We start from the raw sequence: 24,188 nt of genomic DNA on the forward strand, positions 1-24,188 counted from the left end.
ATATGTGACCAGTGAATTTCTCCTCTGTGAGATCAATAAATCTCCTCTAATCTAAATTCATAAAAATCAAAGGACACATTCTCGGTTCTCTCTGGGGAGGGGGCTGAGGAATGTTACCAACCATCCCATGTTTGTAGGGACCAAAATAAGCCAGGTTTGGAGGTAGCTCAGAATTCTGACTTTTTTTTTATAGTACTAGTAGCTTGTTTTTGTGTAAGGTGGGATGACAGGAAAACGGGTACGCATGAGGGGTAGAGACGTGTGGCGAAGGACAACAGGTTGGATTGAATCCCAGGTCGTCTGTGTCGACGAATAAGGCCTCTGTACTTGGATCGCGCACTAGAACCACTGTGCCGTGTTCTGGAATTCTGATTTAATTCTCAGAACTCTCACTTTAATCTTGGAATAATGTATAAAATCTTAACATTCTGACTTTTTTCCCAAATCTATGAATTCTAATAATTATCTTCAGTCTGAGGGGGGAAAATAAGACCAAATTCTTACTAATCGTATGATTCTGAGAAAAGATAAATCCTTTGGTTTTGGAGAAAAGTCAGAATTCTGACTTTAATCTTAGAAATCTAAGAAAAAAGTGAGAATTCCTACCAATTATTAGCCTCGTAAAGAAAATTTGGAGCCGTTCACCAAACGAACGTCCAATCAGCGTTGGCTTTGAGGCGGGTTGCGGTGTGACGCAACGAGAAGCGCGACATTTCAGTCTAAAGAACATGGCGGCTTCAGCCGATGAAACTAGCGTTAGCGTGGCTATCCAGCAAGTTTTATCGGAATTACAGAGTATTTCTTCACTGAAAGAAGAGCAAAACACCGCTCTGGAGGCTTTTCTCAGAGGAAAAGATGTTTTTGCTCTTCTCCTGACTGGTTTCGGCAAGAGTTTGATCTATCAATTTGCTCCACTTCGTCGTCGCTCTGTTAGTACGTCATATGCTTCGTTGATCTGATTGGTTTATTTGGCCCGTCTATCACCAACATAGGCCAATCAGCTAACCAGTATTTTCGCCCCTTTCCAAAAATTACTTCAACGGAAGGATTTTAGATGGATATGCGGAGCAAATCCATCTGGCAGAGTCAGGTTAACCAATTATAGGATCGAGAAAAAAAATACAGAATTCCAAATTTACTCTCAGAATTCTGACCGATGTCCAAAATTGTTATTTAAAATCACGCTTTTAATCTTAGAAGTCAGAAGAAAAAAAAATAATCAGAATTCTCACTTTTTTACAGGATTCTGGATGGCAAAAAGGTGAATGAAAATGAAAGGTGAAAAAAAATAATAATTTTCAGGCATTAGTGGCCTCAGGAAATTAGGCAGATATGAAACAGGAATGGAGGGAAGGGGGAAGACATGCAGCGACTCCAACCTGCTACAACCGCGTTGGCTAAAGCCTCTCTACATGGGTAACGCGCTAATCCCCTGCACCAAGCCCCTGAACTTTTAGCTTTAATCAGAAAAACATTATTTTTAATCAGATAAATCTGTGGGGAAAATGTCAAAATGCTGACTTTAATCTCAGAATTATGGCTTGACATAATTTGACAAAAGTGACAATTCTTACTAATCCAAGGATTTTGATTCTGTAGGATTAAGATCAGATTAGACGGAAAAGTCAGAATATATGCAACACATTGATGTATAAGAACAAATAACACATTTAAGGCCCCAAGAGTTAAATAAAAACATACCTAGAGTAAAAACTACTCCTTGATTATGATCTATAGCTTCATATAAAAATAAAGAGGCAAAACCAGATAGATCATCATCGTAACCAATTTAGCTTAAATTATCCTGGAGAAAAAACAAGGGAGGGTAGAAAATCCTAACATTAAACATCAACGCTAATTAACTGTAAATTAATACCTTGGATAAATTATTTTGTGTATCTTAGGTACCAATGTATATGAATTAATCTTGAAAGTTCAGTTTCAAGCAATATTTAATAGATTTAAGATTTTTTAAACAAATTAAAAGCCCTGGATTAAAGAACATAAGAACACACGTTCTTCCTGAAAAAAAACTTATTTCAGACCATTTCAAAGTATTTCTTTTACAAAACAAATCAACGTATAAAGCCATCCACATTGTTGTTGTTAACATTTATTGTTCTCCTGTTTACCTGTAGAACATTTTATAAAGCCGTCACATTCTGTTTTAGAAATATTATTTTACAATCAGACCGAGAAAAGCAAAGAAAGCAGTCGGATCCCAGATGTTCCACAAATACCTTTGATTTTTCTTTTCTCCATGCATGTAAAAACAAGAAACAGAACTACCAAATAAAATCCACACGAACCGAAATAATTATTAGAAACCAACACAAGGACACCTGCAGTAGATATGTGCAAGGCATTTGAACATTCAAAGTTGAAACAGGTCAATAAATAAAATCCATCTTCATCCACATGAATAAAAACACAGACGACGAGCTGCTTGCTGTCCAAAGGGAACAGCCGTGTTGCATTCAGGTGCGGTTCGGTCATCAGTGAAACCCGTTACTTTATGTTCATCGAACCACTCATATATTAATTTCTTTGTGCAAATAACTAGTCCAAGCCAATGAGCTTTGAATGAGGATCTATGTAATGAACATCACACAGCTTCTGGGAATATTAACATTTCAAATCAATCTGAATATTGCTGCAATCAAATTTATTTTAGAAAATGATAAGCTGGATTGAGGAATGACTAATTAATGAGACTGGCTATCTAAAGCTTACCCAGCACCGCTGTATCTCTATAGAACAAATATAGATATTTACAGTGAATACAGACAGGCTGGTTAAATGGCTGCACCAGCCAAAACAAACCGGATCGTCTGAGCTAAACTTCATCATATACACACATTTCACAATTCTGGAGAGTAATACCCAAAAATCCTCTTCTGTTTGTGAATGATTTGTAGGCCGCGTTAGCTTTCATGTTGGGAGGGGGAGCTGATGGACTTAACAGGAAACCGGACAGTAGAACGCCACGTCACCACGTCCCTGAAGCAGATCTCGGAGGTGGCGCGTGTGGAGAAGTCTTTTCAGTGTTCAGAATTCTTCGTGCACGTTTCTGGCGTAATCCATGAGCTTGCTGCCGGTGAAGTATTCGCTGTACCTGAGGATTTCTTCCAGCTCCAGGTGGCGGTTCTGGTTCTCATCCGCCACGGCGATCATCTGCTTGGCCTCGTTCAGGGCGTTGTGCTCGTTCATTGGGTCCATGTATTCCTGGAGAAACAAACAAACGAGGATTAGCTGTCAGCAGGCGAAGTGACCTGACTACTCCCTTCAGAGGAGAGTAAAAACAGGCTACTGCGGGTACTATTTGATGAAGATGCCAGTTAGGGACCTGTGAGGCGTTTGTTTCTCAATCTAGAGACTCCAATGTTCTTATCTTCTTGCTCAGTTGTGCAACACGGCCTCCCACTTCTTTTTCTACTCTGGTTAGAGCCTGTTTGTGCTTTTCTCTGAAGGGAGCAGTATACACCGTTGTAGGAAATCTTCAATTTCTTAGCAATTTCTCGCGTGGAATAGCCTTCATTTCTAAGAACAAGAATAGACTGTCGAGTTTCAGAGGAAAGTTCTCTTTTTCTGGCCATTTTGAGCGTTTAATTGACCCCACAAATGTCATGCTCCAGAAACTCAATCTGCTCAAAGGAAGGTCAGTTTTGTAGCTTCTGTAACGAGCTAAACTGTTTTTAGATGTGTGAACATGATTGCACAAGGGTTTTCTAATCATCAATCAGCCTTCTGAGCCAATGAGCAAACACATTGTACCATTAGAACACTGGAGTGATAGTTGCTGGAAATGGGCCTCTATACACCGATGTAGATATTCCACCAAAAACCAGACATTTGCAGCTAGAATAGTCATTTACCACATTAGCAATGTATAGAGTGTATTTCTTTAAAGTTAAGACTAGTTTAAAGTTATCTTCATTGAAAAGTACAGTGCTTTTCCTTCAAAAATAATAAAATTTCAATGTGACCCCAAACTTTTGAACGGTAGTGTAGTTCTAATAACAAAAAGCTTGAACGCATAAAAACTAAGGAGGCAAGTTATTAACGATAATTAAATAATCTTAAGTTTAGAAATCTTATCAATCAAATGAGGATTGATTGATTAGGTGCCATTTTCTTTTTTAAAACAGGCCTTAAATGTATAGAGGAGGATCTTTTACTTCCAGGTGGATCATCTAAATAAGTGGTTCTCTTAACTGTCAATCATTCTGCTATGTTTACGTAAGGCCGTTTGTACTCGTCCCGTTAGCTATCTTTTTCTGAGTACTTTCAGGCGTATATTTGTGGTGAGCTACGGTTTCCGACAGTCATTGAAGCTCACCTTTCTCACCGCGGTTATTTGAGAATGGCCGAGGGTCGTAAGAGAAAAAGTGTCTACGAAGTGTATGAGAAGAAAAGAAAGGCCTCAGAAGAAGCAGATATATCCCAGAATGCTTTGCATGGAGAGCTCTCCTTACAAAGCATTATGGGATTTGCTGACACAGCGACTAATAACAAATATGGCGCAGGCACCGTGCAGTGGAAGTTACTAACGGGGAGCAATAAGCAATGATGATCTGTCTGGACGGTCAGTTAACCGAGTTCGCTATAAAGTCCTCGCTCTATATAATAACTGAGGGATTTAGCGCAGAGGTTCGGTTGCACAGTTGTGCAGGTGCTTGGTGGAGAGGGAGGGTCTTTTAAAAGATTCCTGAAAATCCTCCACAATACCTTTAATGTTTTGTGTTTTTTTTTGTTTTCTTAACAGTATGGTGAAAAAAAAACAAAAAAACATTTCAACAGTTTTTTGTACACGCTGAGTTAATCAGTCACTAAATGAACAAATAATGTTTTTTTTAAACTAGATGTGAAGAATAATAAGTTGTAACATAACAGAAACCCATTAGGTTACTGAATGAAAAAAGATGATTTCCAGTGTACAGAAATGTAAAACATTAATCATTAATAGATTAACAGTCGCTGTGACATACTGTCTGACCATGTGTAGCTCTGTTTTAAGCCTTATCCATCATTGAGCACTATGAGAGATTTTAAACCTACCTTTAAACAGGTAGTTGAAAGGGAGATATTTAGGTGATAACTTATAAAGTTAAGAAAGTGTTTATATATACAAACAGAAACTTATAAAGTTCATTAAACAATGTAAATAATACTGGACCAGACTCTGGATTGATTCATGTTTCCGTTTTGGAATGCCTAATCTGACAGGTGATGACATCATCTAGTAGCCGCGTGAGACCATCCTGATCTCGCGAGCTTTCAAGGTTTCACTCGCAGATCAGTCTGGAGACTCTCCGTTAAAGAAAATTTGGAGCCGTTCACCAAACGAACGTCCAATCAGCGTTGGCTTTGAGGCGGGTTGAGGTGTGACGCAACGAGAAGCGCAACAGTTCAGTCTAAAGAACATGGCGGCTTCAGCCGATGAAACTAGCGTTAGCGTGGCTATCGAGCAAGTTTTATCGGAATTACAGAGTATTTCTTCACTGAAAGAAGAGCAAAACACTGCTCTGGAGGCTTTTCTCAGAGGAAAAGATGTTTTTGCTCTTCTCCCGACTGGTTTCGGCAAGAGTTTGATCTATCAATTGGCTCCTCTTCGTCGTCGCTCTGTTAGTACGTCATATGCTTCGTTGATCTGATTGGTTTATTTGGCCCGTCTATCACCAACATAGGCCAATCAGCTAACCAGTATTTTCGCCCCTTTCCAAAAATTACTTCAACGGAAGGATTTTAGATGGCTATGCGGAGCAAATCCATCTGGCGGAGTCAGGTTAATCATCTAGGGCCTTCTAGTGTCTAAATATTGTGTCACAACTGATTGCTTGTTTACGTTTCTTAAAAACAAAAGAAAGCAGTCTGACACATCTGTGGAAGCTGACTGCTGCATTTTAACAGTTGGAAAAACTAAATCTACAACAAAAAGGATTTAAAACAAAAAAACACGAAAAAAATGTGTGAGCATCACAGAGAGATCTGAGAACTGAACAAATATGAATGAGGAAATGTGATTTCTTCATTATTCCAGTCGTTTGATCAATTTGCTCAATTAAAAATTTGTTGTTTTCTCTGTGCCCATGGTAAAAAGGCAGGAGGCTGGTTGTTTTCAAATTTCTGATGAAAAAAAATCATTAGAACAGAAGCTATTTGAAGCATTTTATCTGCAGAAATGTTCCAGACAGCGACTCTATGTCGCCTCGCTGTGACTCACCTCCAGTTCGTTCATGGTCACGATCCCATCGTGGTTCGAGTCGATGACTTCCTCAAACTCCTTCTTCCTCTCTTTGACCCAGTCGTCGTCGATGTCCTGGCCCTGCTGGTTCTCCACTGTGCCCACGGGTAGAGAGATGAACTCTGACAGGGTCAGTTTCCAGTCGCTGTCCTGGTCTGCAGGGAAACAGGAAACTTTCCCCTCAGCATAGTTTTATCCAGTAACATTAAATCAGCAGCAGCGCTTAAAATCTGGTTTCATTCACAGGGTTTTTTCAGATGCGTCTTTACACTTTACTGCAGAGGAAAACTCGTCACCAGAAGTGAAGACAATATGGTCTGATAAATACAGTTTTAAAAGAATGTAATTCATAAAACTACCTCTGGAAAAGATACATAAAAATAAAATTAGAAAAAAATATATACAGGTGCTGGTCATAAAATTAGAATATCATGAAAAAGTAGATTGATTTCAGTAATTCCATTTAAAAAGTGAAACTTGTATATTATATTCATACATTACATACAAACTCATATATTTCAGATGTTTATTTTGTTTAATTTTGATGATTACAAATGACAACAAATGAAAATCTCAAATTCATCATATCAGAAAATTAGAATATTGTGAAAAGGTTCAAAATTGATGGCCCCTGGTGCCACACTCTAATCAGCTAATTAACTCAAACCACCTGCAAAAGCCTTTAAATGGTCTTTCAGTCTAGTTCTATAGGCTACACAATCATGGGGAAGACTGCTGACTTGACAGTTGTCCAAAAGACGACCATCGACACCTTGCACAAGCAGGGCAAGACACAAAAGGTCATCGCTAAAGAGGCTGGCTGTTCACAGAGCTCAGTGTCCAAGCACATTAATAGAGAGGCGAAGGGAAGGAAAAGATGTGGTCGAAAAAAGTGTACAAGCAAGAGAGATAACCGCACCCTGGAGAGGATTGTGAAACAAAACCCCTTCAAAAATGTGGGGGAGATTCACAAAGAGTGGACTGCAGCTGGAGTGAGTGCTTCAAGAACCACCACACACAGACGTATGAAAGACATGGGTTTCTGCTGTCGCATTCCTTGTGTCAAGCCACTCTTGAACCACAGACAGCGTCAGAAGCGTCTTGCCTGGGCTAAAGAGAAACAGGACTGGACTGCTGGTGAGTGGTCCAAAGTCATGTTCTCTGATGAAAGTAAATTTTGCATTTCCTTTGGAAATCAAGGTCCCAGAGTCTGGAGGAAAAGAAGAGAGGCACTTCATCCACGTTGCTTGAAGTCCAGTGTAAAGTTTCCACAGTCAGTGATGGTTTGGGGTGCCATGTCATCTGCTGGTGTTGGTCCATTGTGTTTTCTGAGGTCCAGGGTCAACGCAGCCACATACCAGGAAGTTTTAGAGCACTTCATGCTTCCTGCAGCTGACCAACTTTTTGGAGATGCAGATTTCATTTTCCAACAGGACTTGGCACCTGCACACAGTGCCAACGCTACCAGTACCTGGTTGAAGGACCATGGTATCCCTGTTCTTAATTGGCCAGCAAACTCTCCTGACCTTAACCCCATAGAAAATCTATGGGGTATTGTGAAGAAGAAGATGCAATACACCAGACCCAACAATTCAGAAGAGCTAAAAGCCACTATTAGAGCAACCTGGGCTATCATAACACCTGAGCAGTGCCACAGACTGATCGATTCCATGCCACGCCGCATTGCTGCAGTAATACAGGCCAAAGGAGGCCCAACTAAATACTGAGTGCTGTACATGCTCATACTTTTCATGTTCATACTTTTCAGTTGGCCAACATTTCTATAAATCCTTTGTTTTTATTGGTCTTCAGTAATATTCTAATTTTCTGATATGATGAATTTGAGATTTTCATTTGTTGTCATTTGTAATCATCAAAATTAAACAAAATAAACATCTGAAATATATGAGTTTGTATGTAATGTATGAATATAATATACAAGTTTCACTTTTTAAATGGAATTACTGAAATCAATCTACTTTTTCATGATATTCTAATTTTATGACCAGCACCTGTAGTATGGAAAAATGAAATATGTTAAAACATCAAAGTTACCCTGAAAAGGTTTTTATCAAAATTATATTTCTGGATCTCTTTTTTAAAACAAATTTCCATCTATAAAACATCATCCTTGCTTGCAACAATAATGAAAGAAAATTCACTCCATATCCAAAGTCCAATGTCTTACAATACGTAGGAGTATTAGGGCCAGGCTAGAGATTTTCTTTTTCTATTTTGAGAATAAAGTCGTAACATGATGAGATTAAAGTCGTAACATTACGCGAACAAAGTCGGAACATTACGCGAACAAAGTCGGAACATTACGCGAACAAAGTCGGAACATTACGCGAACAAAGTCGGAACATTACGCGAACAAAGTCGGAACATTACGCGAACAAAGACGGAATATTACGAGAACAAAGTCGGAATATTACGAGAACAAAGTCGGAACATTACGCGAACAAAGTCGGAACACTACGAGAACAAAGTCGGAACATTACAAGAACAAAGTCGGAACATTACGCGAACAAAGTCGGAACATTACGCGAACAAAGTCGGAACATTACGCGAACAAAGTCGGAACATTACGCGAACAAAGTCGGAACATTAAGTGAACAAAGTCGGAACATTAGGAGAATAAAGTCGGAACATTAGGAGAATAAAGTCGGAACATTACGAGAACAAAGTCGGAACATTACGAGAACAAAGTCGGAACATTACGCAAACAAAGTCGGAACATTACGAGAACAAAGTCGGAAAATTAGGAGATTAAATTCGGAACATTAAGCGAATAAAGTCGGAACATTAAGCGAATAAAGTCGGAACATTAAGTGAATAAAGTCGGAACATTAGGAGAATAAAGAAGTAACATTACAAGAACAAAGTCGTAACATTACGACAATAAAGTGGTAACATTACGAGAACAAATTAATAAATTTACAAGAATAAAGTCATAATCGAGAATAGTCATAAATTTATGAGAAGTATAAAAATTATGAGAATAAAGTCGGAACATTACAAAAATAAAGTAGTAACTTTCGAGAATAAAGTAGTAACATTACCAGAATAAAGTCATAAAATTATCAGAATAAAGTCATAAGTTTATGAGAATAAAGTCATAACATTAAGAGAATAAAGTCCTAAAATTATGAGGATAAAGTTGTATTTTATGACAACTTTTACAAGAAGCACTTTCTTCACTAAAATAAGGAATGTGGAGCATCATGTCAAGTTATACTTTGGCATCAGTTTCACAAATAAGGAAATGTTTTAGCACCAGCATCAGCAGGATGTTAAAGTGGACTCAGGTTGCTGATTGGTGGAGCTGGTCGGCCGCCATATGCTGGTCAGAGCTTGAAGCTTTCTTTCTGAAATGGGTTGTATGATGACTTTTTTCTTGTAATATTACAATTTAATTCTCGTAATATTACAACTTTATTCTTGTAATAATACAACTTTATTCTCAAAATAAATAAATAAATCTCAACTACAACCATATAGGAATGCGTTTTCTTCTACTTACACGCATAGATCTGTGTGCTAGCTACAAATCTGTTTTTTTCTGTGATGCAGCAAAGCCACTTTTAGCTCATTACTGCCACCTAAAGGGCTGCAGATAGAATGTTGGCGTCTTACTATTGTTAAAGGTAATGTGACCAAAATTCAGGACCTCTTGGATTTGAAATTAGCATTTTGTTAAATTGCAATTAAATTGAAAAATGCAATTCATTGCCCAGCTGTGTTTAAATGAGATTTAAAAAGTATAACTTAAGAAAATAATATCAATAGTAAATTGGATAAGACAAGTTAACCTAAAGGCTTATTAACTAAGACAGGTTAGGTTGCAGTTTAATGGATCATTATACAGGGAGAAGGCGAACAGACTGAACTTTGATGCTTTTATCTGACTCAGTTGCACTTTTACACATTTCCACATCTAATCAGTAGTTTCACGGGGATTAAGTGTTTTCCCTACGGAGACCAACATAAGAAAGGTATGGCGGGAATTGGAGAATTTTTTTCAATTTCCCAAATGATGAGGAAACAACTCATCAGAATAAATCTACAGAAAACACAGCATTTAAGAGTCTTGATTTCCCTTCTTTAACAAAAAAAATTACTCAAGAAAATCTCAGAAAAACGGGTTTAAAAAAATAAAGTGTTTTTCCACAAACATAGATTCTTCAGAGGTGTTAAAGGAAAATCGTATGAAAGAGTTGATCAGTTAAAGGATGATGCATCTCTCAGTCGTTTTTTTTTTTACTTTTAACTTCTTGCCACATCAAGGCAGGACTTTGAAACGGTTTATGGCTAAAAATAGGGATGTAATCGTTTCCTAATCGACCACTTCTCATAATTTAAGATGCCGGTTGCCGCAACTATGTTGTCATTGGCTGAAAACAGGATAGCAGAGAAGATAAGAAATCAGCTAAAGCACAAAAAAAAAGAAACTTAAAGATATTCAGAAAGACTGACAGAAGATGAAACATCCCTTTCAGAGAGCAGAAAGATGGATTCCTCGTAACTTAAGAAAAACATTTATGGTAAACTTTTGAAAAAACACATTTACATCTTTTCAAGGTGAAACTAATCATGTAAAATGTGATTTCCTCTCAGTGTAAAATGTTTGTAATTCATTGAACTCATCAGGATTAAGTCCAATGATGGCTTCTAGCAGGTTTAGGCTGTGCAGATTTAGAAGGTTTAAATTTACCCAAGTCTCGCACTATTTCCTTCACCATGTATCTGAGCATCCCTTTGCTGTGTTCAGGGTGGAGGAAGGACAGGAACTCTTCCTCATCCAGCCGCTGATCAGCAGGCGGATTATCGGCCTGGAACCAGCGGTCCTTCAGGCTCTCCAACACCTCCTGAGCTGCAGGATAAAGATTAGAAAAAAAAACATTAGTTAAAAGCTTTCCAACAATAAAGCATAAAAACAAAGCTTTTCACTTACTCTCCTCGTCCAGTTTTAGCTCCTCCTTGTTGTTTATTTTATCAGCAATCTCTTTTTCATCAAAACCTTTGCTGGCCAGAAACTTGATTTTGTATTCATCCCATGTAACAAAACCTGGACGGCAAAATACACTTTAGCTCTGGAATAAGTTTGAAGTATTCATCAGAGAAACGGCTCGACTCTTACCGTCTCCGTCTGGATCAACGGCCTGGAAACTGTTTTTGTTCTCCTTCATGGCCTCGTTGAAGTGCTCCTTCGTCTTCTCCATGATCCATTGTTGCATCTCCTTAGCACTCACACTCCGATCTTTGTTGACGTCGACTCTGGAGAGAAGTAGCAAAATAAAAACAGCGTTTAGGTTATGTTTGCACTGCAGCTGGAAGTGACAAATATATGACTTTCTTGTTCAAATGTGACTGCTATTGGATGTTTTCATGACGGTCTAACAGCACAGATCTGATCTTTTCTAATGTGACCTGTGTCTGTACGGCCAGGTCTCTCATCTCTACCTCATTAAAACTCGACAAATGTCACTATTCTGCGTCCTGCTACGCAGAAGCGCGAAGAAACGCAACCATGGCAGATGATAACATGGAACAACGCGGACAGCAGCCAACCTTTAGAAAAGTGTTTTTTTGTTTGTTTTTTAAAAGTCTATTTTATGGTACAAGAGCACCGTACTGCAGGGGCAGGGCCCCGCCACCCTATAATCGATGTAAGAAGTATAAATCCTAAGTCTAAAGAAACCACAGGAAGTTGGTCCCAATCACAAGAAGTTAAACCCTCACCTTAGGTTTAGGTTTCCTCCCACAATGTTAGGATTAGGACTAGGGTAATCCCTCAGGGGAGTGGATAACTTACTTAGGTTTCCTTTCCTTATTCTCAGCTCTGTCCAATGACCTTGTGATGCTCCAGCCACTGCGTGTTAGAACATCACTGCACTCCTGACGCCGCCATCTTGTAGTCTAATACCTGCATTAGATCTGAAAGCTCAGCTAAACATTTGTTCCTGTATTAGAGGATTCCTAAACTGCTGCCTTAATTACCTAGAGTAATTAGTTAGACATCCTTTGTGTCTCTGTTTCTGTCTCCTTGAACCCCAGTGGGCCTCAGCAGATGGCCGCTCACACTGAGCCTGGTTCTGCTGGAGGGTTCTTCCTGTTAAAAAGGAGTTTTTCCTCTCCACTGTCGCTACAAGCATGCTTAGTGTGAGGAATTGCATCAGAGTCAATGAGTCGATGCAATCAACTGTTTTTCCTTAGATAGAAAACTTTAATCAATTTGACTGTATGATCTTGTGGCATTGAGATGACGTGTTGTGAATTGGCGCTATAGAAATAAACTAAATTGAATTGCTTAGCTCAGCAGCTAGCCTCAAATACATAGTTTAATCAATAGTACAGGGGGAACCAATAACCAATGGTGGTAAAATACACTGAGGCCTTTTGTATTTCTGTTTCTAAGCTCCAGAAAATTATGAAAAAATAAAGCGTTTCAAGGATAGAAAGTAAGGTTAAGTGTATTAAATAAACAGCTGGCTGTGATAGTGGGACTGATTACAGGACGTGTCCCGTGTTTGCATCGTTTGACCATGAGACGTGTTTGTCCTCTGAAAGAGACAGAAAGGCGCCAGAGTGTTAAAACATTCTTAGATTTAAGGAACAGAGAGGTGATTATCTCCTCCATTCCCACACATGCTAAGGATTTTTTCTTTTTTCTTTATGCGACTCAATAAATAAACCAAACCAGGTTTTTTTAATGCCGATAGCAGAAACATGACATTGGTGCCATAATATCTCACAGTCTGATTTATAACTGAAATCTGAATGTGTGTGGATTGGGCTGGGGGGGAGGGGCATTAAGCGTTAAGACATATTTGGTTCCTCTGTGAAAGAGTAGCTGCTGCATCCCAGAGGGAAAAAAAAACATGGAAAGCAAATTTCCTTATTCAAATGGTCACATTTAAATTCTCAGTATGTAAAAAAAGACAACAAAAAAAACAAAGAAATGTTTGGTGAGATGTCAGCAATCTTTAAAAAGGCTTCATCATTAAAAAAAAAAAAAAAAATGCCTCCATCAGAGCTCGATGTTAACCATCGCCCGATCGCAAGTAGTTTTTATTGTCGGGAGAGTACAAATTTCGCAAAAAAAAAAATTTTTTATCACTCAAAATTACATTAAAATCACCGACATTCGCTGAAAACGACCCACAAGCGTTGCCGTCGCGTGATTTCAAAAAGCTGCGTGATTTTCCGCCAGATGGTGTGATTTTTGTCCGGCGCGAATCAGACACATTTTTTTTTTCGACTTGGCAGGCTAAAAAACAACAAGGCTGTTTTACCCTCCACCCAGATAACCCTAGAATAAAAATTATTTGTCAGGGATTAGGAAAATTGGCATAATTGTATGCCATGCGCACAGTGTAAATATCATATCATATGCCAGTCTTCTGTACAGTGATGCAGGTCATACATTAAAAATGTTCATTAAAATTTCCTCTTAGACATTGGAGAGGTGCATTTAAATGTTATAGAGCTAAACATGTTAAATTGGTGACCTGTTATTATTGTCTTGTTGCTGCATTTATTTTGTCAGGGAAAACTAATCCTGAGTCAGTTAAAAGTGAATTCTGAAATGATGTCAGACTGTGGAAACCCTGAATAAAATAACTATGTATAATGATTCTCTAGAAAAGTCACATTATATTAATAGTATTATCTTGTATAAACATACCGTGACTCTAAAATAAAAGTTATTCATTTGTGACATTGACTTCTGTCTTGTGATTTATCTTAAGTTTTTAACCTGTCAAGTTTTTTTTTAGATTTTTAACATTACAATTTATATTTTTTCCAACACACAACATTTTAAAGCAAAGTTTAGTTTGAAAAGAATGTGCAGGAAGGATTGAAAGCATGTTAACACGGTAATGTAGGCTTGAGTTCGTTATCTGACGCATGCAGATACACACCAGGAACCTGTAAACTTAAAAAATACTGAATTACAAAAAACATAAAAAAACAAACATGTTTCATTGATGTATATACAAAAATTAATATTAGGAACTATATTTATTTAACATTATACTGGGCAAGTAAAAATTGTTTCTGGGCAAATGAAATGTGAAAGTCACTTGCCCAAAGGGCAAGTGTTAAAAATCTTTAACGTCAACCCCTGTCCATCACATTGGCAGCAAACTCTTCATTAAATGTCGTTATTTGTTTCCAAACAGATAAAGTTTTCTGTTGAAGAGGAAGTGATTTTGAAACCATGACAAAACCTGCTGAGCTGTAACACCTAAAAAAAAGAAAAAAAAACTCACTCCAGAGGTTATTATAGTTAAAAAAACATTTTTTTTTCTTCTTGCTCTACAGGCTTTTTCAGCAACTGTTCCTTTTTTTTTCTTAAGACCTCAACTAACACACAAAAAACCGGTTATAAAAAGTAACAACCGAATATTCAGCATGAAGATGTCGTCGTGCTTCAAAACCTTGAACCTTTTATTTAACCAAATTCTTTTAAATTTCATAAAATGCCTTGACCTGAAAAATAAGTCTAAATGTTTTCATTTCTTCTGAATCTTCTTAGTGATTGATAATGAGCTCTTAACACATTTGTTTGATGATTTTACAAATCTAATACATCACCAGTGAGAGAATAAATTAATGTTATCGCACTGTCATGGTGCTTAAAGTGAATCAACCAAGCAGGTTTTCCAGGAAAGCAGACGTACACGTGTTACATTACTCATCTCGCCATTTTTCTGCTCGTCTTGCCTGCAACTTAAAGTTGTAAACAACACCAAACTACTTCCGTTTCTGCAGCGCTCCAAGTTGTGACCCGCTCCTAACATCTTGATTCCTTCACTCAAAAAACAAAAGTCGACAGAAGTCAAAATTATAAGGAAACAAACTTCTGTAAAATAAAGAGTTTAGGCTCCAGCTCAACCAGTCCAGTTTTTATTTTAGAGTTTGACAAATGTTGAATTATGTGTTACTGTAATTTGAAATCCATGTTTTCTTAAATGTTGAAAGAAATGAAATGAAAGGAACAAACTGTGAATATTTGAGTTTTCAACTTAAAAATAACTTTATCATTGGTCATCCACAATTTTACCAAAAGGAGAAAATACACCACATGTATTAGAGGGCAGCTAATCATGCTAATCATGTGCATGTCCTACAGATGGGTTACATGAGAGATATTTTTCTGTTTAGATTAGGGAAGATATTTAAACTGGGAGCAAAACAACCTGAGTATTTACTTTACCCTGTATTTAGATTAGGTTGAGGTTTTAATTTCAGTTCAGTTTATTTCTATAGCACCAATTCACAACACATATCATCTCAAGGCACTTTAAAGTTCACCAGGATCATACAGTGAAATTGATTCAGTTTTCTATCTAAGAAAAACCAGTTGATTGCATCGACTCATTAACTCGAAAGCAATCCCTCACACTAAGCATGCTTGTAGTGACAGTGGAGAGGAAAAACTGCCTTTTAACTGGAAGAAACCTCCAGCAGAACCAGGCTCAGTGCCTGGTTCTGCCATCTGCTGAGGCCGACTGGGGTTCAACGAGACAGAAGCAGACATAGAAAAAGAAGCATAGATACAAAGGGCAACTGTCAACCAGCTCCACAGACGCCACCCTCCAGGAAACACACAGGAAGGCAGATGAGCTCCGAGCCAGCTCCCATGTCAGAGGATGAAGAGAGCACATCCAGCCAGTCACAATGAGAGAAACAGGACTACACTGAAAAACCGGCTGATCTCAAACATCTATAAAGAAAGGTGTACAGGCTTTATTTACTTTGATGAGTTGGAAAAATAGTTTTAACACATTTCTAGGCAAGAAAGTCCACCTCAAAGCAACCTCAGTTCAGTCAGTTCATCAGGATTATGATGCCACTAAAATGTAAAGTTATCTTTTTGAGAATTGGGGATTCCCAGTGCTGCCGGCCTGCGGTATGCTGGAGGTCTGGAGCTACGAACAAGAACTAGATAATCCTGAGGAACTGATGATGTTTGAAAGTGGACTTTCTCGCCTAAAAATATGTTAAAATTTTCCAACTCAAAGTAAGTAAAGCCAAGCTGCTGTCTAGGTTGAAGCTACAGAACAGAGCGGATAAACAACCAGAATGCCGAGAATCGAAACCTCAAACAAATTGACCAGCGTTTAAGAGCTTTTTACGCTCAAATCGCTTTCAGTGTGAACACATCTTACAGTTGTAGGGAAGCAGCTTGTCCAACCGTTGCATTTCCGAATTCTCCCGATTGGTGAACCACTTTACACAAGTGAATAAAGTGAATGTGATTGGTCGTTTATCAAGGGGGTGGGATTGTTGTGGAGGAAGGTTCACAAGTATGTTTGGTTGTGGTCGGTGTCTCGGAAGCATCTTGCTAACCAGTTAGCAACTTAGTGCTAGTAGGTCCCCAATGGGAAATTACATTGGGACGAAGCAGCACTTAGCAACGACACTGTCAAAGAACGCTATGGACAGAGGAAACATGCAAGAGGAGGAGAGTTTAGTGTCGGAGGTCGTGGATGAGTCTCCTCCGTCATCCATTTTTTATTTAGAGGAGGAAAGCGGGATGAAGATGTTGTGGAAGAGGACGCCAGGGCGGCAGAAGCTTGGTTTGGTGTAGAAGGCTTCCAGCCGTACATGTTTGAGCCCTTGCCTCGCAACGCTGCCAGTTCTGTTAGCTCTACGCCTGCCGAAGACACAGACGTCCATCCCCGTGAACACTGGGACGCAACTCAATGGGAAAGGAAAGGATTCTGATTTCTTATTTCAACAGTTGCGTATATTAGCTGCGACATATGAGTCAAGATGCTATGACCTACAAAATTTGATTGACAGATGACCGTTGATATATGATTGGCCGAATTTAGGTGTACAAGCTGACGTATAACTAACTGGCCTGCATAAGATAACGGAAAAAAACTAACAAAAAAAACACAGATGTTAAGACAGGATTTTTTTTTTTTTAAATAGACATTTTCAAACTTTTGGGACAATATGGTCTAATAAAGAGTACATTTATATACACGTTTAAGCCAGAATGATTTAAAATTTAAATATGACATCCCTACGACTTTAAGGCTCAGACTGACATCAGTTCAGTACTTCACTTGATGTTCTTAGATGTGTGCTTATAACTGATTAAGGAGCCACCAGCAGCAAACATTTAGTGTTTATATTTTAATTGTTTGTTGCTAAACATGATTATTTTACAAGCATGTTGCACGGTTTAATTTTTGTTGCCCTTTGAATTAAGGTCACCTCCCAGAAGGGAGAATTGAAATAAAGCTTTTTGACAACTTCAAGGGTGAAAAAAAATTATGAAATCATATTTGGTAGAAAAAACAAAACAAACCCAGATTACATTTAAAAGTCATATCAAACAGCCTTACTTGTAAGTTAACTATGAATATGTAATTAAATAGGAAATGTAGCAAAACTTTCATCCAACAAAATAACCTACAGCTTAAAAGGTAAACAAGTACTGATGACTCACTCGAAGAATAAAACTACTTTGTTTTTGTGAACTGATATAAATTATGCCCCCATATTTAGCACATGGTTTTTCAGGTTTACAGAATTAAAAATAAACTCTTTACCCCATAAAAAGGAAATTGTTCGTTCAGCTCTCTGTAGATGTACTGCAGGTACTAATGTTGTATAACCGGCCTTGCTAGTCCTTTATCCTACTTTTACCTTTGTTTATCTGTTTGCATATATGTATGCTTCCATCTGCAGCTGGCTGCTGATTTCCTTCATTTAGGGATGATAGTGGATCACTGTAATCTAATATTATATTCTAGTGTAAAAATTATCTAGGACCTTCAGTTCCTGATGACATCTGGCTATCTTATCACACCCAGCTCTGACATGCAGAGACTCCAGACTATCTAGAGGCTGGAAAAACAAAAAGAAAAGGTTTCTTACTTTGTAAAAATCTCTATAAGCTTCCTCCGGTTCCTCCTTGGTTCTGAATCCTCATCAAACTCATCCATCTCCTTCCCCAGGAACACCTCCTGGTGGAAGTCCTTGTTCAGGTGGCCGTCCATCTCCATCTTTAATCCGTTCAGGTGGTCTGGTGGAAGGATCTCGTTCTCGTCCTTAGTGGCCGCAGACTTATCCTTGGAGGACGACATGTTGGCCGGACGTGCGTGGACATCCAGGGTGAGCAGGATGTAGGAGAACAAAGAGAGAGCCAGGAGGTTCCTGGATCGAAGTTCTCTCAAATCAGCCATGAGCACCTCTAGAAAAAAAACAAAAAAACATCAGAAAAGTCATGAAAGCAAAAGATCAACCAGATCAGCTTCTATTCATCTAATCTAAATCTGTGCTTGGAGCATTTTGTGGCATAGATACTAAATAAATTAATAACATTACGCAACAGCTCTAAAAAAAAAAAAGCCCTAAGAATATTTTACTACATTTTTGAAACAATATCTTTAAAAGAGCAGAGGAAAGCCAAGCTTCACTGTATGGAGTGAAATGTGTACGTTATTGTTGCAAGCATAGATAAAGTTTTATAAATGGAAATAAAAATAAAAAAAAATCCAGAAGTGAAACTTTGAAAAATCATAATAACCAAGTTCTTATAATTTCTCTGCCAATTACACAGATTTTATTTGTTTATGTTATTTAATTAAAAAAATATTCTTTATTTATTCATTTTCTTACTAAATGTATCTTTCAGAACAAGTTTTTCAATCTCTTTTTCTTTTTCTTTAAATATGCTTTCTTTTAGAGCAGATGTCACTGATTAGCAGTGCGGAGCCGGAACCAACAGCTGGCTAATCTGGATCCAACCTGATTTAAGTCATTTATAAATTACTGCATGTTCTCTGACGGTAGTAGGGGTGTGCAAAATAATCGTCATGATGATGCATCGTGATTCTAATTTTCATGATCTACTGCATCGATTCTTGACGCCAAGTATCGATTATTCATTTTAAAAAATGAGTAAATAAAATTGCATGAATGGTTGGCGAACATCAGCCAAAAACAAGTGTAATACAACTTCCAGTCCAGTAGATGTCGCTGTGGATATGTTGACGCACGCTGCCTTGTGTCACAAGCATTTCTACTGCGCCGAGTCATTCAAAAACAAAACATGGAGGAATGCATCGCAATAATTCAAGTATCGTGATGCATCGTGATAGAATCGCATCGTGGCCTGTGAATCATTATTCGAATCGAATCGTGACTCCTTTGGCAATACCCACCCCTAGACGGTAGTGTCTAACTTCAATTGCGCCGTTTCTCCTTTTAATATAATAAAGCCCTCTGGAGCATCGAGGACCAGGCAACACATAATATAAATTAGCCAATAAGCTGCTGTCAGTCTGGGTTGCTGCTGCTGCTACTTTTAGACACAGCAGGCAAACCTGCAGCAAGCCGGGCGAAGGGAAATAAGGAGAAGACGATTAGAAAAAGAGAGCAGATTAAGTGTGGACTGCTGGTGAAAGAAAAAGTGAAATGGTGCTCAAAGATGACCCTGCACATTTAGAGGATGTTTGGCTCAACCTGCTGCTGTGAAGCAGGATTCTCCACCATGAACAGAATCAAAAATAAATATAATAAAGATCCAGGCTCAAAATGAGCACCTTGATATGTGCTTGAGAATGGCTTAGTCTTCATTAAACTGCGAACATTAAACCATTAAAAAAACGGTCAATTCAGATGTTTTATAAAATATGTGAATTAGAAAATTGTCTATATACCAAACTGATCGATGGTTGTTCTCTACTTCAAAAAACACTTTAGATTTAAAAATGGGAAAAAAAATTATTTTTTTATTTACAAAGTCAATGTATAACATGGATGCATAAACACCTCATTTTATTTCAATGTTAAATTCTGCTTAAAGTAACAGATTATAATTAAAAATGTCTCTGAAACTTTACTGGTTGTTGATTTGCTTGATCGGACCCTGCTGATTTTTAATTGGTTAAAATGAAGAGGCATTTCTAATTGTCTGTATAGATGGATGTTAGCAGCAACATTTTTATTAGCAAATGACAGAGAAAAAAAATTAAAATGTTAATTTCAAAACCATTTTTTTATTATTAAGAGGTTTTCAAAGTTTCATTTCAAAGTTCAATTTTTTCCCCAAAATTTCCATTTACAAAATGTATCCTTTTCTTACAGTAATAATGGAACAAAATTCACTCCATACAAGTGGGCAAAAAAAAGGCGATAAGGTGGATCACTGCTGTCCAAGGTGATGATGAAGGAAAGATGCGCTTTTTGTATCCCATAAGAAACCTAAAAGGGGGTCTGCCTGGACAAAAAAGGCATATCTCCAGTAGTAGATGAGGATAGAGCATCACCTCTGAGGTCTTTATCTATTTATAGCTGATGAGATGATATATATCGTCTCCTCCATTCCATCAATTTAAAGTAGGTTTGATAATCATTAAATCATAAAGCAATTCTACACCTCTCAATTTTTCCCTCTGAAAAGGCAGATCCAGACGACGCCCTAGTTCATAAAAATTTCAACTAAAAATTTATTAAGGCGTTGAAAAAAATGGACTATAGTTCACGACAAAGCTCCATCCTGTAAAATAGATTCATCTGCTCCTTTTTAGAAATATTGAAACAAGATCTGCTACAGTTTACTGCGTTCACTCATCAGGATCTCCATATGTGCAGTTATTTACTATTGAAAATGACTATCTAGGTGCAATACTTGTTTCATATAACTTTTTCTGCGCTTTCTTTTCAAATTTTGCCAACTTTAAATTGATTCATGCACTCTCCTCTTTTTGTGGAAAGCTGAATTTAAACTTAATGACCAAGCTAATAAATCTCAAAGTGAGTGTTGGGGACCTAATGATGGAAAAGAAGGATAAAAGTTTATTAAAATATAGATTTTAATGAAAATAGATTTTTTTTTTCTATTAGCAAAGAAATTGACTTCAAATGGTGCAAAAAGATCAATTTGTTTTATTTTGTTTGTTGTTTTGTTAATGTTTCTGTATTTCTATTCTTGTTAAATCATTTATGTTTACATCAATGTCCAGGTAATGTCTTAGAACCTTTACTGGAGTGCAATACAAAGCCAGAATATTCAGGTATTCAGGTCGTTTAGCACACTCATTGTTTAAACAGTAACTTGCTTTTCTGTACTTCAACACACCCACCAGAAAAATCTATTACGTCTCGAAAAGGAACTTTGGAGTCTATGTGACAAGAAAAGTCCCAGGAATCCTAAAATTAAAATGTAAAATACTGAGCCTAAATGTTTAAAATAAGCTTTAAAGGAAAAATTAAACAAGCAAAGTCGCCATTAAAGTCTTGATTTACTGCCCACTTTACTAGTGACAGTTTAATCTGAACATTGGAGATATGACGTGTTTTCAATGAAAAGTAAAAGGTCAAAACTTAAGCTGGTGTCCATATTGTTTAACATAATATTAAAGGAAAACAAAGAAGGCAGCAGGTCAGAGTTTGGATGCAATTTGGGAATATTTGTAACACGTAGTTTAACATTGCATAAACAAGTAAAGTACACTAGATCGTAATAACCCCCCCACCCCCCTTCGCAATGGACAGTCAGGCCAGTGTTTCAGGTCGCGCGAACACTAATAATTACGGTAGTAACGTCTGAGCTTATGTTTCAAAATAAGAACATTACTTTTCACGTATCTATAATTTTTTTTCTTCTTTTTTAAAGTATTAACTGAAAACAAGTACTTTTACAGCAATAATGACGTCAACTTATGTCAAATTGACTCGGTGTAGAGAGTTTGTGGGGCTTTAATTTTGAAATTCCACATCAGATGTGGATGCACCTCACCTCCAGATGAGACTCACATCTGGAGGTGGTTCTACTGTAATAGTAAAATTGAAGCATTCACTGAAAACGTATAGTTTAGCAGCTTAACTGATGGCAACTTCGTTTGAAGTGAGTGAGTGTGGAGATATTAGGGGCTTTAATTTTGAAAATTCACATCGATTCCACATCAACAAGGTTCAATCACATCTGTTACCTTAAAGTTAAAGAAGTCAGGTGAAAAAAACATTTCTAATATTAGATTATAATATATTTACTGTCAGAACACAATAAAAAATAACATATAGGCGAAGAAATTATTAATCAACTAAGGCCAAAAGAGTAAAAAAGCGCAGGCGTAACTTACTACCGTAATTATTAATGTTCGCGCGACCTAAAGAATCGCGTGAGAGCTGAATAGACTGTCGATCCCGAAGTAGAGGCTGGTTTGATCGTGGTCGCCTTAAATCAAGTCAAATGTCCACCTGCTACTGGAATTATAATAGTAATAATAAAGTAGGTGAATTTCAACGACTATGTGTGAAACTGAAAGCACATCCCAAGCTAGCTAGCGTCGGTTTGATAGTTACAGACCTGTGGTGGTTCCAGTAGTGCTGAATCAATTCTCCAAATGTAAAGTGGTCCGCCCACAGAATCCCGTTAAAAAGTCTAAAATAAGTCTATGTACAGCAACAGGAAAGACACACAAGAAGCGGATTGAAACAACTGGTGTTAATTTCCTGATAATTCCCCCCGGTCGATTAGTTGTACTGCCTGGTTAGCCGCTAACGCTGTTCTAATGAATTATATAACCACTCGTAGTCGGAGTCATCACTTCCGGAATCATCTTTCAAAATAAAATACAGTTTAGAGCTTTCAACGAGCAGTTGTTTAGTTTCTATGATACACATCTTATAAAACCAATATGGGTACATTAAAAATTATTTTTAAACATTCTTAAAATAGTATTATTTTTTGTTAATAATCAACTGGTAAGGCAGGCAAAGCTTGGATAGATTTCATAAAGCTACTCAGTTTGAGATACCAATAAATAAGTAAAAAAAAAAAAAAAAAAAAAAAAAAAAAAAAAAAAAAATATATATATATATATATATATATATATATATATATATATATATATATATATATATATATATATATATATATATATATATATATATACATATAAAATAATATTATAATAATATTTAAACAATATCATTTTCTTAGGAACCAACTGGTAAGGCAGGCAAAGCTTGGATAGATTTCTTAAAGCTGCTCAGTTTGAGATACCAATAAATAAGTCAAAAAAAAAAAAAAAAAAAATATATATATATATATATATATATATATATATATATATATATATATATATATATATATATATATATAAATAAAATAATATTATAATAATATTTAAACAATATTATTTTCTTAGGAACCAACTGGTAAGGCAGGCAAAGTGTGGATAGATTTCTTAAAGCTGCTCAGTTTGAGATACCGATAAATGTATGTAAATATCTATATATAAAATATGAGGATCTTAGATCACTAAATATTTTTTCTCTGTTCTTTCTCAATAGCAGGGGTCTGTAACCTTTTAAATTTAGATACACCTTTGCCACAAGATCTCATAATAAAATGAGCCATGATAAAGATTTCACAAATGTTGACAGCCAAGGAAATCAAACTAAACTTTTCTATTTTTAGAATTTACAAGAAAAATTACTGTGACCCCCAAACTGGGAGAGTGGCTACAGCAGATTGCAGGTAAAACATGAGAGGTCTCTGTCCAGAAGAGCGCAGTCCTAGGAACAGCTAAGATACTGGGCAGGGACCCGGACTTGAGGATGACACATACCACCCCACGAGGGGTGAGAAAATATGATTTTTTAAATAAATTTTATATATAGAATAGGTCAAGCTTTAGAGGCACCCTAAATATGAAAACCAAAAAAATGAAACTCAGCCCACCTAAAATATAAGACAGATAGTTAAAGCTAAAAAAAATGTCAATATGTTTTAAGACTTTTCTTTCCACTGCTGATGTGCATTGAATGATAATATATGCAGACATTGCATGATAAACACAATTTCCTTGTTTATTAAACTAATTTATTATTCAGTTTTGGTGAAGAGGACAAAAAGCCACATGTGGCCCCAGAGCTGCAGGTTGAAGAGCCTTGCTATAGACAC

At 37.1% G+C, this 24,188-nt stretch overlaps 1 protein-coding gene across 2 annotated transcripts; it reads right to left on the minus strand.

Annotated features, from left to right (window-relative positions):
• Positions 1-2,108: 2,108 nt before the first annotated feature.
• On the minus strand, positions 2,109-22,804 carry sdf4 (stromal cell derived factor 4). Of its 2 annotated transcripts, XM_038309386.1 has the most exons (7): positions 22,587-22,804; positions 18,149-18,464; positions 11,385-11,521; positions 11,199-11,312; positions 10,959-11,117; positions 6,224-6,399; positions 3,049-3,225 (listed from the first exon to the last, which is right to left on the minus strand). In XM_038309386.1, exons 2-7 carry the CDS (start codon positions 18,454-18,456, stop codon positions 3,049-3,051), a joined length of 1,071 nt encoding a protein of 356 aa, XP_038165314.1. In that variant the 5' UTR covers positions 18,457-18,464; positions 22,587-22,804. The 2 variants fall into 2 exon arrangements, with proteins under 2 accessions (XP_038165315.1, XP_038165314.1); XM_038309387.1 differs by lacking the exon at positions 22,587-22,804 and having other exon boundaries at positions 2,109-3,225; positions 18,149-18,456.
• Positions 22,805-24,188: the final 1,384 nt, after the last annotated feature.

This window comes from Cyprinodon tularosa, unplaced genomic scaffold, assembly GCF_016077235.1.
Source record: "Cyprinodon tularosa strain WSP-4 unplaced genomic scaffold, ASM1607723v1 ctg66, whole genome shotgun sequence".
Lineage (NCBI taxonomy): Eukaryota > Metazoa > Chordata > Actinopteri > Cyprinodontiformes > Cyprinodontidae > Cyprinodon > Cyprinodon tularosa.

What these genes read in the sequence shown, in the direction of transcription:
- sdf4 (XM_038309387.1), bottom strand. Translation starts at nt 18,456, where the DNA reads ATGGCTGATTTGAGAGAACTTCGATCCAGGAACCTCCTGGCTCTCTCT. An exon ending in GGAAATAGTGCGAGACTTGG is followed by an intron (nt 6,400 to 10,958) that starts GTAAATTTAAAC and finishes GTTTCCCTGCAG; the next exon opens with ACCAGGACAGCGACTGGAAA. An exon ending in TGACCATGAACGAACTGGAG is followed by an intron (nt 3,226 to 6,223) that starts GTGAGTCACAGC and finishes TTGTTTCTCCAG; the next exon opens with GAATACATGGACCCAATGAA.